General features: G+C 37.6%; 1 protein-coding gene across 3 annotated transcripts; it reads right to left on the reverse strand.

Annotated features, from left to right (window-relative positions):
* Window positions 1–8,123: 8,123 nt before the first annotated feature.
* On the reverse strand, window positions 8,124–14,932 carry LOC124479107. 3 transcript variants are annotated; one of them, XM_047037643.1, is made up of 13 exons: window positions 14,503–14,932; window positions 13,107–13,208; window positions 12,522–12,564; window positions 12,351–12,379; window positions 12,071–12,125; window positions 11,878–11,924; window positions 11,641–11,673; window positions 11,347–11,410; window positions 10,620–10,693; window positions 10,447–10,479; window positions 10,173–10,202; window positions 9,232–9,314; window positions 8,124–9,115 (listed from the first exon to the last, which is right to left on the reverse strand). In XM_047037643.1, the coding sequence occupies exons 2-13, from the start codon at window positions 13,204–13,206 to the stop codon at window positions 9,089–9,091; spliced, it is 618 nt and encodes a 205-aa protein (XP_046893599.1). In that variant the 5' UTR covers window positions 13,207–13,208; window positions 14,503–14,932; the 3' UTR covers window positions 8,124–9,088. The 3 variants fall into 3 exon arrangements, with proteins under 3 accessions (XP_046893599.1, XP_046893600.1, XP_046893601.1); XM_047037644.1 differs by lacking the exon at window positions 14,503–14,932 and adding an exon at window positions 13,677–14,495; XM_047037645.1 differs by lacking the exon at window positions 11,641–11,673.
* Between the last annotated feature and the right edge of the window lie 441 nt (window positions 14,933–15,373).

The raw sequence follows: 15,373 nt of genomic DNA on the forward strand, positions 1-15,373 counted from the left end.
AAGAATGTAATTGCGTTCTCAGCGTTCTTCGGATTGATAAACAGCCAGTGGCTCTTTTTTCCCTAGCTCCGAGACCTCGTGCACGCTTGCAACAAGCTGTACACGTCATACTTTGCGACAACCAGTAGCAAGCATAGATTTATATCAGAGAATGTCTAATAAAGAGAGAACTCCCACTCTCGGGAAACTTCTGGGTTCTGAACTGGTTGCAGTTCCACTCAAGTTCCATATGAGGGCGCTAACGGTCGAGTGCAGAATGAATGGAGGTCTATGGAGCTATACGCCTCAAAATCCTCTTTTCTCAGGATACATTTTTTTGTTTATTAATTTGAATTCTGAAATCGAAAGGGGAGGCAAAAAAAACACACACCACTGGGTGTTAGATTTTTTAAAAAGTCGCCTTTCTGTTCTAAAAAGCCTTTGAAAATGGCATTGACGTCATACACATCGTACGACCAGTGCTACTGCTTGACGGCAAGCTCTGGTTACTTCCACTTTACTCTCAAGGCATCGACAACACAGCTGACAGGTTAGGCTCGCCCTGTCAATACAAATGCTAGAAAGAGTTTTGGCTTGCTAATGTTGTTGCTAATGTTGCTAATGCTCTGACATTCTGGTTCTGCTTCGGATGCCATCAAGCGGGATCTCTGGTCGTAGTCAGTCCTTCACTAACCAATCAACATTCGTTAGCAGAATGCTAGTGTGTTATGGGCAACAACGACTTACCCCGTAAGAAATCGAAAGGACATAAGTACTCGTTCATTAAACTTTTGACGTGTAATCCATGTTGAACATGCAAAAACTATAATCAAATCTGAGATTTATCAACGACAATCAGGCGAAAGAGACAAATTTAGCCGTTTAGCTCCATTGACTCCCATTTATTTTACACTCAACCGTGATCACTCCCGGTGGAACTCTGGTGGAACTGCAACAAAATTCGGTACAATGGGGCTTAATAGGGAGTGGGCAGGCTCTCCTTTAACAGGCTCTCTTTATATGGTTACGAGCGTGTGAGCTCAGGCATTGCAGTGGCAGAATCTATGGGCAGAAAGTCCGATAAGAATCAGAGACATGATCCAAACTTAACGGAAATGTATTCTGTCACTGTATAGTATTCCTCCCACTTGTTTTTTAGAAATAGGCTATAGGGCTAAATATAGGGCTATTCTAGATGGAACTCATCACATATGTTGCTTTTTTTCTTCGTGATATGAGTGTGATTTCCAACGCATTGTATTGGATTTAATAAACTGTTAACATGAACAGCTCCGTCGTTGTTCTCGCCAGGCAAAGAAAGCATAATAGTTAATTTGGTAACCGAAATCTTCCATAATGCAGACTTACCATAGCTTACTATCAACTTTAAATTCAAACGAAATGCCACGAAATTCGCACTGCCTTCAATTTATCATCAGTGTAGAAATGTGGCCAGTGTTTTATACGTTCATCCTACAAAACCAAACGCTTATTAATGGATATAACGTGATTTAACAAGACTTGGTAATAATGTAATAAATAAAAGCTTGAGAACTGTGTCTAAAATATACTTTATTGAACATTTGCCTTTGAAAGGGGCTTATTCACAGAACCATATAGGCTACAAGACGTTTCCATCAGATGTAGGTGGGGGTGAAACAATCACTGAGGACCTTCATTGTCCCACAAAAGCAGTCTGGCTTGATGACACAATCAAAAAAAGAATAATGGGTGTGTTTAACAAAGCTTCTTAAGGCAAGACTAATATTATTTAAATATATAAATTGTGGTTAACAGTTAAAGTATTATTCTTCGTCTTTGCTCCAGATAGACATGTCAACAATCTATGCTTGCTCTTAACATAATATATTTGCCATCATGTCATTAACGTTTTTACGAAAAATCTAATCTGTTTTAAAATAACGGGAGTAAACTATATTAACAACATTTCATGTATGTGTGACAACTATTTGCTAAACTAGCGACAACAGGGCAGGCAACTCAAGCCATTTCTCCCTGTGCTCATTCATTAAGTCTATGGCTCATTCAGCTCAATGTAAATCGGCTATTGTCCAATGTGAACTTTTGTGCTCGTGCCCTGTTAGTATCCGCGAGCACATTTGCAGGCAACGTTTATTGACGTAGGCAAATAAATGGGGTGCTAGTTTACCCATTTCGGATTGGTTTCAAACTTAGCAAAAATCTGGAAAAATTATTCTATGAAAAAGCTAGTAGTATGAGCCAGGTTCGAGAATGGAACAAAAATTATTGGGGGAGATAGTTTTGTAAATGTTGACTGGAGTTAATAGGAAAAAAAACCGACCGGAAGACACAGGAACCTAACCGTAAATGCAATACCACCTACATCCACCGGGGCCGTTGCTTCAAGCCGAGGGGCGAGGGGTGGGGGTCTGGGCAGAACGGACGCATTTTTGCAGTGACATGACAAAAAAACTTATTATTAGGAATAGCGATTTAAGACTTTTTTAAGGACCTGCGGCCACCCTATTTGAGCTGCAATGTCTTTACGAAAATGTGTTGTATCAACACAGTTATTATTATTATTCTGCAATTGCTGTAGTTGTGTATTCTTTTCCAAAATGTTAGTTAGGTTTACTCAGGAGAACTGTGATATCCTGTGATTATTTATCTTTGTAAATGATTCGCCTTTTCATCACATTTAACTTTTAAATTATTGGAGCTCAAATTTGCATTGTGTATGATTTATATATCTTTGTCTGCTATACAAATAATGTTAGATTATTAATGTCACACATCGTCAATTGATTGCTTTTGTAATTTTTGGAGTAAAGAATGGAAATTATGCCAAGTTCATTTTAGTATTTTAGCTAGTAGCCCAAATTGTTTCTGTAGATTAAAAAATGAATGACTACTATGACATAAGGCTGTGTTGCCAATTAATTACATGTCAAAGCCTACATTTATACCCGCAGGTATGCAACACTTAATACTGTGCGTGATTGAAATCCATGTAGTAGGCTATATATTTCAAAACTGTCACTTGCAATAGGTTACAAACTGAAAAAATGAAAATGCACTCGAGATCTGTTGTGATCCCAAGACCAGAACGACGTCATCACGGCAATTGTAGCCAACACATCTCCCTTACTGTTATGCAAATAGTTTAAGGAATTATCATGTTACAACAATTTACAATAGAAGAAGGTGATATGAAGTTGCCTGTCTAGTTGGCAGGTTTATTTTTAGGCGTCGTATTAATTGTAGCCTATAAAGGCCCAACGTAGAAAAACTAACCAAGTTTAAAGGAAGCTCGCATCAAGCACTTTTCAAATGTGGTGTCCAAGTCTAGATGCTGCAAAATCCCTATTCTACGTACCCACTTGTTAACAAATCCGATCCATAACTCAACGGTTGTGAACGATGTTGAAACAATCTAAAGCAAGGTTGAATCGATGTTGTTGGAACGACGTTCCACGACGTTGAAAGAACAACCACTTACAACGTCGATTCAATGTTGAATTTAAGTTATCCGACGGAAACCGATCAATATAACCTAAACTCAACATCAATTCAACGCCTTTTTGCTATCTGGGAAACTTTTGAGCACAACTGTATGTAAATGTTCCTTTTTGTCTCTGTGTCCATAAAGCGAATGTTATTTTGACTGATGGTTTTTCAAACCTAACATGCTTCAAGATGACATGACTGTAGTACTGTGGGAAATTTCAACTTATGTCTAAAGATTACTAATTAGACCTTTAAACCCAAATTGGATAACAGTCTACTTGCAAATTACAGACCAATATCAAACCTTCCATTTATTAGTAAAGTACTGGAAAAGATAGTTTCAGTCCAACTAAATTATTAACTTGAAGAAAATAACATTCTGGAAGTCTCGCAGTCAGGTTTCAGGAAATTTCACAGTACTGAAACTGCTCTCACCAAAATAATTAGCGACCTCAGACTAAACTCTGATGCAAATAAAGTCTCTATCCTTATCCTTTTAGATCTCAGTGCAGCATTTGATACCATTGATCACAACATCCTAATCAATAGACTGGAAAAGCTTATTGGGTTCACGGATAGTGTATTGAACTGGATGAAATCATATATCACAGGAAGGAAGCTTTATGTTAGTTTAGGAGACCATAGGTCTAAGAAACATGAGAACTGCTACGGGGTTGCTCAAGGAAGCTGCCTAGGTCCATTACTTTTTTCTCTTTATATGTTACCACTCGGTGACATAATCAGAGAACATAACATGAATTTCCATAGCTATGCAGACGACACACAACTATATATATCCACTGAACCCAACGATGCAACGGCCATCAATTCCATTACCAGCTGCCTGTTGGCAATAAACAAATGGATGAATGATAACTTTCTTAAATTAAATGAAGACAAAACTGAAGTCCTACTATGTGGCCCCGAATCCAAAAGAGAGATGCTTACTAAGAATCTAGGAAGTTTAACCCCCTGGCTTAAACCAGAGGTGACAAGTCTCGGTGTAATCCTGGACTCAGATTTGAATTTCAACTCCCACATTAATAAAGTGACCAAAACTGCTTTCTTTCACCTGAGGAATATAGCAAAGGTACGACCATTCATAAACCAAAATGATGCAGAGAAGTTAATTCATGCTTTTATATCCAGCCGGCTGGACTACTGTAACGCACTTTTCGCTGGTCTTCCCAAAAAAAACACTGAAAGACTACAGCTCATTAAAAATTCTGCAGCTAGATTATTAACCAAAACTAAAAGGAGAGAACACATTAGTCCTGTCCTAGCTACTTTACACTGGCTCCCTGTTACCTTCAGAATTGACTTTAAGGTCCTATTCCTCACATACAAAGCTCTACACGGACAAGGACCTAGCTACATTGCTAACTCTCTTATAAACTACACACCAGCTAGAACACTGCGATCATCAAATGCAGGCCTATTAGAGGTCGCCTGAAGCAGCCATAAGAAGATAGGTGTCTTTGCCAATTACGCCCCAAAACTATGGAACAAATTAACCATAAATATCAGAGAAGCAAATACGCTAGCCATTTTTTAAAGACAGCTTAAAACCTACCTTTTTACCATAGCATTTAACTCATTTTTATCTCAGAAGGGCCTTACAACTGGTAGTAGTTATATTATTGTTTTTATAGATTTGCTTTGTATTCCCGCAAAGATGGCGGCTTGTGTTTGACTCGCACTATTGCTTATGTGTTACATTTTATCAATTTTGTTGAGTTATTGTATTTTGTTATTCTGTATTTTTTATTATTATTATAATTTTACTTTTTTTTAATTTAATTTTTTTTATTGAGAAACCACAAAGACTGTGCAAGAGTGCATGTGTGTTGTTATATTGTTGGAAACTGCAAGTGCAGCTCGGATCTAAGACGGATTCGAGAGACCGCAGATAGAGTGCGGCTTGTCTGGGTTGTTATGTGTGTGGAAACTGCAAGTGGCAGCTCGGATCCAAGACAGATTCGAGAGACCGCAGATAGAGTGCGGCTTGTCTGGGTTGTTTTATGTGCGGAAACTGCAAGTGGCAGCTCTGATCCAAGACGAATTCGAGAGACCGCAGAAAGAGTGCGGCTAGTCTGGTTTGTTATATGTTTTAGATCTATTACTTTTATCACTTGTATTATTGTTTTTGTTGATTTTATGTAAAGCACCTTGAGCTGCAATTCCTGTATGAAATGTGCTATATAAATAAAGTCTTACTTACTTACTTACTTTGTAAACTTCTCAAGTTTCATCCAAACTATTAAGCTAGTCTTGCAGTCTTTTTCTTAACTAAAAGCAAATGGTTATTTCAGCAGTGTTCATAGCCTAGCTCAACTAAACTTAGCAAGGTGTATAGTAATGACAGGGTTGATGGTTTGATCCCTGGGTCCTCCAGGACAGTGGTTCTCAACCCTGGTCCTCAAGTACCCCCTGTCCTGCATGTTTTACAGTAGATGTTTCCCTGCTCCAACACACCTGATTCAAATGAATGTGTCGTTATCTAGTTATGCAGAAGCCTTCTAATGACCATTTAATCGAATCAGGCGTGTTGGAATAGGGAAATATCTAAAACATGCAGGACAGGGGGTACTTGAAGACCAGGGTTCAGAACCACTGCTCCAGGACTTACAATAAAAAAAAAAAAAAACTTATACAGGGTTGGAGCTAGACCCACACCACAGAGGGGGAGGAACATTCTCCCTTCTGATAAGGTTATTCTAAAATGTAAACTGCGATAGGCCTACACACAAATGATCAGATAACAACACTTTAATGAACATGTAGCTACAATTCACTGCTCCTTTACTGAAAATAAAATATCCACTTTATATTGTCCTGCTTTAGAAGATATGGAAGACTTAGCTAGCCAGCAAGTTAGTTAGCCAGCATTTCATTCATAAAGAAATCCTGTTTAAACAAGCTGATTCAAACGACTGTGCCTGCAATGTGACTAAGCACTGCTCATCTGTCCGTGTCTGTGCTGGTTCCTTGTCATGTCCTTGTTACCCCACGTTTTGCAATAAGAATTGTTTTACCTGCATTTCACAGTTCAAATTTGAGCAACTTGAATTTTTTTCTATTAGAATTTTTGGAAGCTTGAATTTTTTTATTTTTTTATTGAAATAAAATAATATTTGCATTTTAAGGTGAATTCATAACTATTGAATTCAGGTATGGCTTTCAAAGTAAAAATGTTGATTCTATGAATTTGGGGTTTAAATGTTAAAGGTCCCATGACATGAACATTTCACTATAGGAGGTTACTTAACATTAATACGAGTTCCCCAAGCCTGCCTTTGGTCTCCCTGTGGCTAGAAATGTTGATAGGTGTAAACAAAGCCCTGGGTATTCTTCTCCGCCTTTTAGAAAATGAAAGCTCAAACGCTCCGATCTTATATCGCCATAAGAGGAAAAGTTACCTCCCTTTTATCTGCTTTGCCCGCCCAGAGAATTTGGCCCGCCAATGAGAAAATGAGCTACGACCGTGCTAGCGCGATATTGTTTTTTCCTCGAGAGACATCGTGGCTTGCAAACGACCAAAGCATGGCAGTTAGCCCCGCCTCTCTCCTCCTATCATTTAAAGCTACAGACACAGAAATGGCACGTCCTAAGGAAAGCTCATTGTGGGACTGCTCGTAGTGGCTGTAATTCTGCACCAAGGCTGTATTTCGGGAAAGAGATTTCAGATACAGTATTAGGGGACCACTAAGGCAACGAATTTCATTATTGAAATTCGTTGTGTCGCTTGGTTATTACGCCACTGAAGTCGTGGAGATGTTTGAGAATTAAAAAAAAAGTTTAGTTGAGCGCAGAGCAGAGCGGAGGTAGAGGAAAGGCCATAAGAGAGACGTTGTTGAGTAACGTTGTTCTGTAACACATGGCGGAGAAATCAGTACGACTTAAGGCTTCCAAGGTGTGGGAGCATTTCACACTAAATACGTTGAAAAGGTGTGTTAATTGACCGAGGTGAAGTTAGATTCATATTCGACATTCGTCTCACATTAGGAAGACGCTACTTTGCAGCATCGCGTTAGGGACCGGGGGAAAACTACCCATACCATTTTGAAAATCTTTGACTTTTATAATATTTTTATGAATATAAAACCTCAAACAGACACCAGAGTATCTTCACAATGTCTGGTATACTTCCACAGCCTTTACGTTTTCAATGACGTTTCAAATAAAATGATAGAAAATCACTAATCTTAAAAAATTGCTTAATCCTGGCAAATGGCAAAATTAACTTTTTTCAAAGTTGTGTCAAAAAATCTTACATATACACCAAATTATTCTAATAAAGTCTGGCCTATTTCCACAACCTTTCAACTTTCTGAGACTTGAGCTCCTTTTACTGCTTCTTGTTGGCATCAATAAATTACCAATAACCAGCATGGAGTCTAATATTAGCAAACACATCCTACCCCTGGTTACCTTCCCGTCCTACCACCTCAACATTTAGTTGAAAAGGTCAATGCCATGTTTCCCTGTTCAGTAGGACTTATAGGCCTGAGTAATTCATGGGCACAAATATTTAATCTCTTTCTGTTACTAATTCCATATTTGGTATGTCTGTAAAAATGGTTTGGCAGGCAAGCCAAGCATGTGTCTTTGTAGACTTTAGAGCAGTAGTGAACCTCAAACTTCACTCAGATAACTTCTGTTTCACAGTTCAATGTCAAACCACACATTTCAAGATAAAAGCACAAACACCCTACCTGAGGCACACACAGACATTACAAATACATTAAGTGAATAAAACAATTTCTCAGAATTTGTCAGCAATTTCTTTCCATTAAAACAGCTACTCAGAAGTCCCTCCCACATCTTGTTTCTTTACTATACTGACTACCACCAGAGGGTGTAATAAAACAACATGGTCTAATTTGTTGCCCCAGTGTGGCCATTGGGTCCAATTGTATCAAGGAAAACGGCCCAACTTCCTAAGGGGATAGTTTATTGCTAAAATAGTTGCTATTGTCTTTGCTCTGGATTGTCTGTTACCAATGGAAGAGATTGTTATAGGATTACTTTCTGAGCATTTATAGCTACAGACTTCCAAAGTTGTCATTATGAGATTCTAGGAGACATTATTATTCACCCAGACATTCTGGATTTTAGTGATGACACTAACACGAGTTGGTTAGGTTCTCGATATACTTCCACCTGTTTGTTTCTTACCATTTTCATAAGCCATTATTTAATACTAAACGGATACTAATACTAAATTATTCCACAAGAATACAATGCTCAGCCTGTCAACAGTATTCTTGTGGAATTATCCTGGACCATACAAATCCATTTGGTATTCATAAATGGCCTATGAATACGGTAAGTACCAAAGTACCAAACCATTAGCAGTAATCTGTTTCCTTACTGAACAAAACATAGCAGGGTCCAAGGCAATTAGAGATCTATAAATAGATGCCAAAAAGCATCACACCAAGCAAACAACTATCAGTATGATTTGGCAAATCAGACATCTGATGTAGTACTAATGAGTACTAATTGATATAGATACATATGCTATGTGTTCCATATTTCCATGAACAGAAAGCATGCTACAGGTGAATCCTTCTTTTGTGAATCATCCATTTCCTCCTCTGTGTCAACATTGATTTACTCATATGGCGGTCTCAGTTAAACGCATCTGAAAGAGAAATGGACAACAAGATGTCATGTAGAGAAGTCAGCCTCTGTTGATATAATACTTAACTCATTAAATGGTAACTGTATAACACAATGACCTCCCACTGAAGAACATACCATATCTTGATTGACATAATTGCCAGTTTCTTCATCACTGTCCTTATCACTGTCTTCAAGACAATACAATCTGGAGGCCATACCTGAAGAACATTCAACAGTAATTACTAGAATGGTGTGTACACCCACAAAAGACTGTCACACACACTAGCATTAAAAACATCTTAAACCAAGCACTGTTAAGTCCTTGTTTGTTGAGCGCTTAGACTCTTTGAAATAAGACAGGATATGTAATAGGACACGTAATTGCTATAACATAGATTTTTAAGATAAGGTTAGAAAACACTTGATCAATCCTGTAGTGGAACATTCGATTATCTGTTTGCTTATTATGTCTTTTGTATTTTCTGTCATGTCATTTACTAAGGGACCTGTGTCTTCATTGCCTTGGGAAAGTCAGGGAGACGTGGTCACAGGTTGTAGACTGGGGATTTATTGTTTTATGACATGGGACACAGAGAGGAAGATGCTGTTTGATTATCTAGAGCATCTCAAGGGTTGGGCAGATTACATGTGCCTTTAAGTAAGTGTGTTTGGGGGTAGTAGTGGGTCATCAGAAGCTGTGAGACGCTGCTTTTGAGCTTAAGCGGTTTCTGATCACTATCTGTTTTGTAGGCCGGATGGTTTTTGTGTATTGTTTGATGTTGTGTGTCATATATAGTTATGTTTAATAAATCCTTATTCAAAATACTTTTAATTACTTTGAGCCGATTGATATTCTACCACAATCTGCAGGTGGTGAAATGTAGGTGTTGAAGCAGCAGAGAGACAGGCAAAAATAGAGATATTACAAATGATGAATACTATATAATAAATGGGATGATAATTTGGATGAATATGACAAATTGTTGAAGTGAAATACTAGCTAATCTTCTGTATGCTTTTCCAAAGCACATGAGAACCAGACCATAATTGGACATAATGACGCAATACTACATTACCAAGGTGAGGATCCACATTCTGATAGTTTTCTGAGGAGTGAAGTAATATATAATCATATTTAAGTAATAAGAAAATATATAATGAGATACATTCATTTTTGGTAATGTAAATGACAAGAAGCAATGTTAAAGATTTAAATTATTTAAACATGGGATTTATTTTAATCTTTAACATAAGTTTAGCAACTGGAGTGGATCAAGGATACAATTTAGATTCCATAATGCAGTTGATAAATTGTTAAACAGATAACGTACATTAGTATGTATCACTTACCTTGCTCTCTCTCAATATTCACATATGGAGGTTCTGCATGTTGACGTACGATTTGATTATCATCCACAGAGTATCATTGTTAAAAAATGGTTTACTACTTCACTATTTAAGTGAAACATATTAAATGAGTCAAAACTTAACTCTAAATGATCCGACATTTATAGTACATTTACCTGAGCTCTGGGTTGAGGCTAGACTCTGATTGGACTGGTGAGTTTCAATCATAGGAGGGTCTGGTAATACATCTCTGAAAGAGATGAAGAGTGAGTGGAAGGGGAAAGAAAATTGAGATGAAAATTACCTCTCATGCAAAGGTAGAAGCTGAGATAGCATTGGGTGGTTTAATAAGATTACAGCTCAAAGTAGTCCTACTAAAGCATGTCATAATTCTTCTATTTCTAAAACAGAAAACCTACATATTAAACACATTTGAGGCATGCAACATTTTTTAAAGATGAAACCATAAGCTCAATACTGTTTAAGCTGTACTAATTATTTCATTTATCAATTAAAACACAAAGCTTTCTTTCACTAAATATTCAATTTTGTAAGGGCACTGCATTATTTTCCTTATACCAAATATGCGATACAAATGATATTTTTAAGCATGGTTTTTTTTTTCTTTACTACCTCACCCCTTGATGTTTTTAAATTCCGTCACATAATCATAAAGGTACATTCTTTTACTTTTTAATATTCAATGTTATTTGGAAAAAAGACAAATATGGCTTGTATGTATCAATGTGGATTGTATCCATCAACAAGCTGCAATACAATTAGTCTATTAAAAAAACATTTTCTAGACTAGTTGAGGCCTATATTTTGAACAAAAACAAACCGTATTTTAGCTGATGAAATGAATTTGAAATCTCCATTCTAAGGTACATTAAGAGGACTTACACGTAGGGCGCATCAGCTGCCTGCTCATACTCCTCATCCTCATCCTCAGTGTTCTGGTACTGAGCTGCACAATGGAAAGAGACAAGAAATTCCTAAATGTCAATCAAGAGCGTCCATCAAGTCAACATGACACATATGTCGGCTTGCTTTGTCAATGCAGACAATGAGTCCATATATTCCACCAAAAAATCCACAATAAATTACAGATGGAGAAAATTATACAAGGGGGACAAGCGCAGAAAGAGATTGATGTAGATGGAGAACTAGGAGACAAGATTCAGATATTTCTAGTACCTTCTGTAGGATTTTCATAACTGGGATTGCTTTCTGCAAAACAGTTTTGGGGTGTTATCAAGTGATGCAGTATTAGTTAAATAGTAGCCTCAAATGGTACACAATACTGTAATCCCTCACATGATGTCTATCCTGTGACTGTTATGTAACGAATCATAATAAAAAATGCTTGATTGATGAGATGTAAAACATAAAAATAGAGTCAGACAACAGTAATGTGAATTAGACATTGCTCACCGTTTTCAGTAGGGGTGAAAGAGTTATGTCGCACAATTTGTTCCGAACTGTAACATACATAAAACAAATACATACAGGGAACTCCAAATATGATACTTCCCTCTCACAATGTTTTGTATGAAGCAGTTTACCTTGTTTGGCTGTTTATGTGTGTGTGTTATTCTATGTTGTGGCAGGTAGCAGAGACACTTACACAGGTAGAAGGGTCGAAGACTGTGTGACCCAGTTTGTGCCGATGGTGCCTTGATCTGATAACAAATATTTATCATCAATATTACTACAATTAGGCTGAAAAGAATATATTATGAATATGTCTGATTCCCAATAACAGTCTATGAATATTAACAGTAATAAGTATATGTACCAAGCCTGGGCTAGGACTGGGACTAAAACTAGCCTTTAAAGGTGCAAAATTGCTTCCACTGAAAATACTTTCTTGCACTCATTTGCCACATAAAACGGCTCATACTCACATGAACGAATGACTCGCATTGGTTGTGTTCTAAATGAGGAAAGATACAAGTATTGTTCATTCAACAAACTGTAATCCAGCAATTACTGAATAAACCCATTTCTTTCAACCTTATCACATCTTATATTATTTATCAGCACATGCCAGTCAATCTTTCAAATATAGTGCTTACTGTTGTGTGTAGTCTTCTGAACCGTGGTTGGGCTGGATAATGACTAGTGAGGGAGACAAAACAATATTAGTGACAAATGTCTTGTTTGTTTCATCCTGGTCAGGTCACTGGTGAGGATGTCTGGGACATGGTAATCTAGTTACTTATGGTATTATTTACAGTAGCTCTCCTAGGTTAAAGTTAGCCAAAGCATTAATATCTAAAGAATCTCTAAACTGACATCAGCTCATGTTGAGGGGAATGTACAGTTAATCCAAGCTGAAATATGGATTGAAGCAAAGGGGCCAAGGAAAGGAGCCACTAAACCAGTTCACCATGTGCTGTACTGCATAGCATGTCTGTCAGGGTTTTGTTATGGGGAAACCTGCATTTATTGTCAAGCAAATGTTTGCACCTCTCTGGCCTTCCCTCTCACCATCAACAAGACAATGATAGTTGTGGTAGTATTTTGGTTTAATAAATCTTTAGAGATGAGACTTTAGAATTCCTGACTGGTCTTCAGGTTATCTTCAACAGTCCTTTTCAAGATGGAATGACATACACAATCTAAGAAATTCTTGTGAGATCAGTCACCAGTCATCTTACAAGGTGCTGAGTGTCTTCTGCAGTGAAGACACAGGCCAGTCAGCAGGACCATGGACAGCAAGAGAGCTCCGCTTAACAATGCCAGTGTAGATATTTCCATTCCTGCAAGAGTACACAGCATCCTGTAAATGAAAACTCATCACAGTCTTTGTGTTACTTTCCAGTTAGAAGCTGGTGTTGACAGTGATCAGCACCATCTTGTACATTTATATAAAACAAGTGCTAGTTTCCCAGACATAAATTAAGCCTGGTTACGGTCTAGAAACTCCACTGGCAGTCTAGGACAAGTTTTCTTGTGAAACTGGGCACCCTTTCTGATACAAGAGCAACTAACCATTAAAAAATAATTTAAATACATACTGTAATATCCTCTATACAGTACTGAAGAGTATAGTGGCAAATGTATCTACAAAACTAGAAAATTACTGAAAACTCTGTTACTTTTCCAGGTTACCAGTCACATAATTGACCATGTTTCAACTACATAGCTGGCAAAAGAGGAACACTGTGTGGTCTAAGAGAAAGCTTTTCATAGAATGAAGTGTGTAGTTTTCTACTTTGAAAACATACCATCAGTCTGTGTGGTTGGTAATATGACATCCTCTTTTTTTCTTTTTCTTTTGCGCCTCAATCCTCCATTTCACACATACTCTCACATGCTACCTCTGTGTAACTGAGGTTGAATTGAGCTCTTTATGGCCAGGAAACGGATTTCCTGTATATTTATGTAACAGAATAACCTTCAACCTTCTTCCTACAGTACAAATTTCTACATAATCTGTCATATGTTTATAATGTCTCACAGTACCTAAGTAATACAGTATATTAAGTACAGTAACAATACAAAATGTCTAACAATATAATAACAAGATGTAATATAAAGCCCTGATCTACCAGAATGCTGATGCTGTGCCTAAATGCTCACAATTTTTTTAATACTGACGTCTCAAACAGACATGTATTTTCAAACACAAACGTTTGAGTTTTTGGGGTGTTTAACAGGGGTGTTTAACAGTGGTACATGCTTTGAAATAAGGATGATGAACAAACCCCAAATTCATAAAAAATATCTTAGATTAATATAACCACAATAATGAACATAAAAATGTATAAAATGATCTAATGACATATGAACTGATTCATAGACAATCAGTGGTCAGGTTGCTTGGGGGGTGCCCAAACAGTCTGAAAGATTGTAAGAGACTGAGGGAATAAGACATAAAAGATATAGAGGGGGAAAAAGATCATAAGGATCACAAATGTGATAGATGAGAATGGAAGCTGAGGGCGCAGGAGGCTACATTCTGTCTAGTTATCTGGTGAGACAAAAGAAACTCATATGCTCCAAATCACATACTAAAATACAGAAAACTAGCTCAACAGAGTACTGACTTACCTACTGCACACGTGTGGATCCCAGTCTGAAGGACAATACGTTGTGCTGCCTTTGCAATACCAGTTAACAGATTTGACCTCTTCTAAACCTAGGCCAAGATTGCATGTACTCCACCTGTGACATCTGTTTAGTGCCTGAGGTCCACCATGTCTATCGTTTGTGTGTATTTATGGCTGTCTTAAGAAGTTGTGCTCTCTGCTACTAAACTTACTAGTTAGTCTCTTGCCCTCTACTGCTCAATACATCAGCTTTAGGTGGGTGTCCCTCTTTGAAGTAGCTTTTTCTTGTGTCTAACCTACTTGATGTGCTCCGACTTCCCGTGCTCTCGTCAGAAGATCTCCTCTTGTCATTGCACCCAACCACCAACCATGCACCGTTTTCTGTCACTCTAGCAAGCCATTTCATTTTACCTCCCCCATCCTACTTTTACAATATACAGTGCCCTCCAAAAGTATTGGAACAGTGAGGCCAATTCCTTTATTTTTGCTGTAAACTGAAAACATTTGGGCTTGACATCAAACGATGAATGTGAAACCAGAGATCAACGTTTCAGCTTTTATTTCCAGGTATTTACATCAGGATCTGATGCACAAATTAGAAAATATCACCTTTTTGTTCGAACCCACCCATTTGTCACGTGAGCAAAAGTATTGGAACATGTGACTGACAGGTGTGTTTTGTTGCCCAGGTGTGTCCTATTACATACATTATTCAATCAATAAATACCACTGAATGTCTACACTCAGGTTCAGATTGGGTAAGATAGGTTTTGTCTATGCAGACTGTATTCAGAGGTGAAAACAACATGAAAACCAGAGCGCTGTCTTTGGGTGAAAAACAAGCAATTGTGAGTCTTAGAGAAGATGGAAAA

This window comes from Hypomesus transpacificus, chromosome 17, assembly GCF_021917145.1.
Source record: "Hypomesus transpacificus isolate Combined female chromosome 17, fHypTra1, whole genome shotgun sequence".
NCBI classification, from domain to species: Eukaryota; Metazoa; Chordata; class Actinopteri; order Osmeriformes; family Osmeridae; genus Hypomesus; species Hypomesus transpacificus.

Excerpts from the sequence above, each read along its gene's own strand:
- LOC124479107 (XM_047037643.1), bottom strand. The coding sequence starts at position 13,206 with ATGGAAATATCTACACTGGCATTGTTAAGCGGAGCTCTCTTGCTGTCC. Across the intron at positions 11,674-11,877 it reads TTTCACCCCTACTGAAAACG|AAAGCAATCCCAGTTATGAA; the intron begins GTGAGCAATGTC and ends ACTGTTTTGCAG. Across the intron at positions 9,116-9,231 it reads ATTATGTCAATCAAGATATG|ATGCGTTTAACTGAGACCGC; the intron begins GTATGTTCTTCA and ends TTTCTCTTTCAG.